Here is a 5,955-nt window from a genome sequence, read left to right on the forward strand (position 1 = left end):
ACGTGCACCTCGGCTCCCACTCCTCAACACTCGGTCTAGATATACTATGTCTATGACCAAAACACAGCTTTTACTGCTTTGCTGTTCAACAGGATGAACTTCAAACAGCAAAAACTTGCGCCGGAAGTACGTCACCGATTCTAGTTACTTTCTAAACTGCTGCTGCTTTTCACTGCTCATGAAATGTTACCTTAAGAATGGAAACTCGATAAAGTTCAGCTACAAAGAACAAACCTTTCAGACCCGCGGAAAAGAAAGAACAAGGATGGAACAATATTCGTACGTTCGATAAATTCGACTCGAATACATTTCACGGGTTTCCACTTTTTTTATCATGGATTTCGAATCATTGACTACATGTTTTTTTTTATAAGAGAGAATTTATATAGATATTTTTCCTCAAAATAAAAATATACTTTTTTTCATTTATATCTATGTTAGACATTACGATGCTTTTATTAAACTAATATGTATATGTCAGTAATGAAAAAATACATGGATATACATTATAAATTGCCTCTCTCTCACACACATTGCGCTATATTTATAATTATATACATTTTATTGTACAAATTTAAAAAAAGTTATATAAAAATGTTTTGTTTAACATGCTTAATTATTTTTATATTTGTCTAAGTAATAATTCATTAGCAATATATTGCGATAATTATTTTAAAGTGATTTGGTCAACAAAAATAAAAGAATTGTAAAAATCTAAGATACATAAGGATAAATTAAAAACATTGAATTAAATAATGATGTAATGATGTGAAAAAATATTATTAATTAATTAATAATTAAATAATATGAATAATAAATTTGATTAGAATATAAGACTTTAATATTATTATCTATTTCTATTATGCAAAATTAGTGATAAGATATAAAGGTAATTGTAAAGAACTTTATTTATATGCTTTTAATTACATAATTAAACACACAGATCAGAAAAATGCAAAGATATCAGATATTTAAAAAGATTCTTTGAATGCGCGTTTAATACAAATTTTGTTTTAGGTAAAAAATCGCTATTATAATGTAATTGTTAAATATTTTTCAACGGAAATACTTAGATCTCTAAGGAGATCTATATCTCCTACATCCATAATATAATAACAATGTCTGAACTGTTATATATCATCTATAAACAATTGTTTTTTTATCTCTGTTTCTTACATAGAATATACATCAAATGTAAAAAATAATATCTTCTTTTTCGCTTATGTGTGTTCTATTTTAATATCTAATTGATGAGACTTCTTCTATAATTTGCTTAAATAAAATTTATACACATGTTAAACAAAACTTATAAACTTAGATTGTGTAGAACTCATTGGTTTGCCGTTATTCAGTCTTTGTCAGGTATATTAAATAGTATTCATTACAAAATACATTCTCAAATAATGACATGCCTTACTTATTAGATTGTTCAATCGCATATTTAGATATTTTAGAATATAAATTTAATAACCTAGTTTGATTAAATAATTTAATAACGAGTAAAAAAAGGAGTGAATTTTTACTCTTATATTTATATTAAACTTAAGAGAAAACAATAAAAAACGGACCTTACTATTGTAAAAGTAAATATATAAAAAGCACATTGCAATAATTATGTAATTAAGGCCTCGAAGGAAAAATTTCTAATAAGCTTGGTGTGCTACGCTAAAGTATTTACATTTACTACAGACATGTAGAAATATATATATATATATATGTATAAAATAATTGGGATTAGCGCCCTGTGCCAATAGCCTCAATGAAGTTTCTAAATTGCTTGTACGAACACTACTATGTAACTGTCTACTGAGTTCTTCTTCGGTACAACATTCTTCCTTGCTTGGTCGTAATATAAATGCCAGGAGTTGATGCTTTGCCTTAATGAAATCTGCTTTTACAGGACTAAAAGCAAGTAATATAACAAGTAAGAAATATAATCTTATATAAAAAAATATATAGAGAATGCTTGATATTTAAAAGTATTTCCAGTATTCAGAATCAGTTCTATTTAGAAGAATCATAATAACTAATCTCCATTTCTAATCTGATTTAATCTGATCTTTAGAAACATCAAAGTATCGATGAAAGGATTCTGTTCTCTCTGCACACATAATAAGATTTATTGTATAAATCACTAACTGTAAAGGATCCTTAGCCTGGGGTTTTCTTCTACTAATTTTTAAGCTGCTAGGATCTAGCAGAGAATGTTCCCAAATACTATTAGCTCCATTGTCATTCAAAGTATGCACCATCTGGAAAATTTATATGTAGTTATTTCAAATATTGCAATATGATATGTACGAATTATAAAAATTCTAAAAGAGCTTTCCTTCAATTGCTTTTCAGCAATTGTGTACTAACATTCAATAAATTTGTATTCCAAACACTCTTGTGCAGCGACTTAATATGTGACACATGACGGCCTAGACTACGATGAATTCCGCAACACTCGTCACATAACAAAATAGCTCTATTTATCGACGCCCATCCTGGCTCTAAAACAACAATTATTTTCAATCCTATGACTTTCTTTTAAATAAATAATTAATAAATAATATTCTAACTAAAATACTGTATTAAGAAATGTATATGTTTATATTTTCGATTACGTTATATAAAAATTAAAACACAAGTTTGACATAATGATAAGTGTCATGTGTCTTATACCCTAAAAAAAAAAACTCGGATATCCCAAACTGTTGAAGGGGCGGGACTAAATAGGGATCGCCAAGAAAAACGAATACAAATTTAAAAAAAGTTATATAAAAATGTTTTGTTTAACATGCTTAATTATTTTTATATTTGTCTAAGTAATAATTCATTAGCAATATATTGCGATAATTATTTTAAAGTGATTTGGTCAACAAAAATAAAAGAATTGTAAAAATCTAAGATACATAAGGATAAATTAAAAACATTGAATTAAATAATGATGTAATGATGTGAAAAAATATTATTAATTAATTAATAATTAAATAATATGAATAATAAATTTGATTAGAATATAAGACTTTAATATTATTATCTATTTCTATTATGCAAAATTAGTGATAAGATATAAAGGTAATTGTAAAGAACTTTATTTATATGCTTTTAATTACATAATTAAACACACAGATCAGAAAAATGCAAAGATATCAGATATTTAAAAAGATTCTTTGAATGCGCGTTTAATACAAATTTTGTTTTAGGTAAAAAATCGCTATTATAATGTAATTGTTAAATATTTTTCAACGGAAATACTTAGATCTCTAAGGAGATCTATATCTCCTACATCCATAATATAATAACAATGTCTGAACTGTTATATATCATCTATAAACAATTGTTTTTTTATCTCTGTTTCTTACATAGAATATACATCAAATGTAAAAAATAATATCTTCTTTTTCGCTTATGTGTGTTCTATTTTAATATCTAATTGATGAGACTTCTTCTATAATTTGCTTAAATAAAATTTATACACATGTTAAACAAAACTTATAAACTTAGATTGTGTAGAACTCATTGGTTTGCCGTTATTCAGTCTTTGTCAGGTATATTAAATAGTATTCATTACAAAATACATTCTCAAATAATGACATGCCTTACTTATTAGATTGTTCAATCGCATATTTAGATATTTTAGAATATAAATTTAATAACCTAGTTTGATTAAATAATTTAATAACGAGTAAAAAAAGGAGTGAATTTTTACTCTTATATTTATATTAAACTTAAGAGAAAACAATAAAAAACGGACCTTACTATTGTAAAAGTAAATATATAAAAAGCACATTGCAATAATTATGTAATTAAGGCCTCGAAGGAAAAATTTCTAATAAGCTTGGTGTGCTACGCTAAAGTATTTACATTTACTACAGACATGTAGAAATATATATATATATATATGTATGTATAGAGTTCCAATATTTCTTCTGTTAAGAAAAACTATGTTTGAAACTGTGTAACAAGTAGCTTGGTTGCTTTGGCAATATCGTAAGCGCATGAACGTACTTGCTGCAGGCAACGATCCATGTGTTCGGCATCACTGGTGCATCTTTGAAGACCGGAGCACTCCGCTTGAAGTCTCCCAGTGTTGCCATTTAGCTGACGTAAGGCAGATTTGATATTTTCCTCCAGTGGATTCTATTGGTACAATAAAAATTACTTCTTTCTAATTTAGCAAATGTAAGAAAACGAACGAACGCTCGAAAAAAGAATGAATAATTTTACTTGAGGAAATATAGCAGTTAGTTCGGCAACAGCAACGCGTATCCTCTCGGCGCAAGGGACAAAAGCTTCTCGTTGGCTCGGATCTTGCATAGCCATCCACAACTCTTGAATTCGCCTGGTGACTTGTTCCGTTCGTCGGGTCACCTCTTCACTGGGTGGCAGATTAGGCGCGCCATATTCCCACAGACTCTGCGTGTTATTCCGCGATAAGACCTCTGTATCGCGTTTCGTCTAGGTTGAAATAATACAAACAAATAATGCAAACAAATAATACAAACAAATAATACAAACAAACAAATAATACAAACAAATAATAAACTATATATTTCATTAACATAATTATTTCAAAAATTGTTAATTACTTGACAAATAGTTGTTGACCACGAGGCTGGTTTCCGTAAGCCCTCTCTTGTCTCGTACATAGATGCCGGTCGTTGATTTCCACGTATAATGGACGTTTTGATATCGTGCAAATAAGTGATCGCCAAGAAAAACGATGTTGCTCACCGAGTGTCCCACAGTCTGCGCATACATCCGCGCTCGCTTTGTGCTTCGGACGCGCCATAGCTTTGTCTTCTTTTGATTAATGACACTTATTTGCGCATATTATATCGGCATGACATAGTCAACAATCGACGACAATTGACGCGGTCGACGATGATTTGTATCGGGTGTAAAAACACAAATTGAATTGTGTCATCCTGCTCTTATTGCGAAGCACATCCGAGAAAACGAAAAAAAAAATTCAGACACGCGATCGAGACGCCCGATAGCATTTCATAAATGCGAGAAACATAGTTTATCGATTGTTTATCCATAATACAAACAAACAAATAATACAAACAAATAATAAACTATATATTTCATTAACATAATTATTTCAGAAATTGTTAATTACTTGACAAATAGTCGTTGACCACGAGGCTGGTTTCCGTAAACCCTCTCTTGTCTCGTACATAGATGCCGGTCGTTGATTTCCACGTATAATGGACGTTTTGATATCGTGCACTGGCTCTAGGTCGCATTTCATAAATGCGAGAAACATAGTTTATCGATTGTTTATCCACGACTGTTGGTAAATTTTGCCTTTTCGAGAATAATCATTTATTTTATCAATCATCGGTAATATCACAACATTGTATCCACCGGAAATAAGTTGGCGCTGGAAGTTCATATTTTTTAATAATTTATAGCTCAAACGATTGCTCCTTAATTGCTCCGTCAGAATCTAAAATAAAAAAATTAATGTTTTTTAATTCGATAGTATTACTTTGAAATGCGTTGTTAGCAAGCATATGTCTTCGACCCGCCTCAACCAGTAAATCTGCTATAAGTGTAGTGAATTCTTTTGGTGTGAATCTTGCTAATTTCTGTCTTCCTTGATTCCTGGTAGACGACAATTGTGGATTAACTGGCAGAAATGGAACAGCACACTTCTCTGGGAGAGATGCAGTTGAAAACCAAACTATATATAAAATATTAGATATTAATCTGTTTTCCTATATATTGTTATTATTATTATTCATTTTTTAATAAATGTTTTTATTACACTCATAATTACGGATTAGAATCGCATTGCTAAGCTGAAAAAGTTTTTACTCACCCTTCCATAGGAATAGCATGACAAAAATATATATATATCATTCAAATAATTTAAATTACATTTAAATTATAATCAGTATATTTCTACTTTTTATGTATAAAGCATGTAAAGAATATAAAAATAACACACACTAGCTT

The 5,955-nt window shown here is 29.2% G+C and overlaps 1 protein-coding gene across 1 annotated transcript in view; it reads right to left on the reverse strand.

Annotated features, from left to right (window-relative positions):
• The window catches only part of LOC115238487 (ARF GTPase-activating protein GIT1-like), a gene marked incomplete at its 3' end in the record, with an annotated part of 12,487 nt that extends 7,510 nt beyond the window's left edge, over nucleotides 1-4,977 (reverse strand). Inside the window, 4 exon segments of the mRNA XM_029812365.1 lie at nucleotides 1,603-1,902; nucleotides 2,140-2,252; nucleotides 2,362-2,495; nucleotides 4,723-4,977. Coding sequence (XP_029668225.1) covers nucleotides 1,603-1,902; nucleotides 2,140-2,252; nucleotides 2,362-2,495; nucleotides 4,723-4,780 — 605 coding nt within the window.
• Nucleotides 4,978-5,955: the final 978 nt, after the last annotated feature.

The sequence above is a fragment of the Formica exsecta genome, unplaced genomic scaffold (genome assembly GCF_003651465.1).
Source record: "Formica exsecta isolate Colony F162 unplaced genomic scaffold, ASM365146v1 scaffold342, whole genome shotgun sequence".
Lineage (NCBI taxonomy): Eukaryota > Metazoa > Arthropoda > Insecta > Hymenoptera > Formicidae > Formica > Formica exsecta.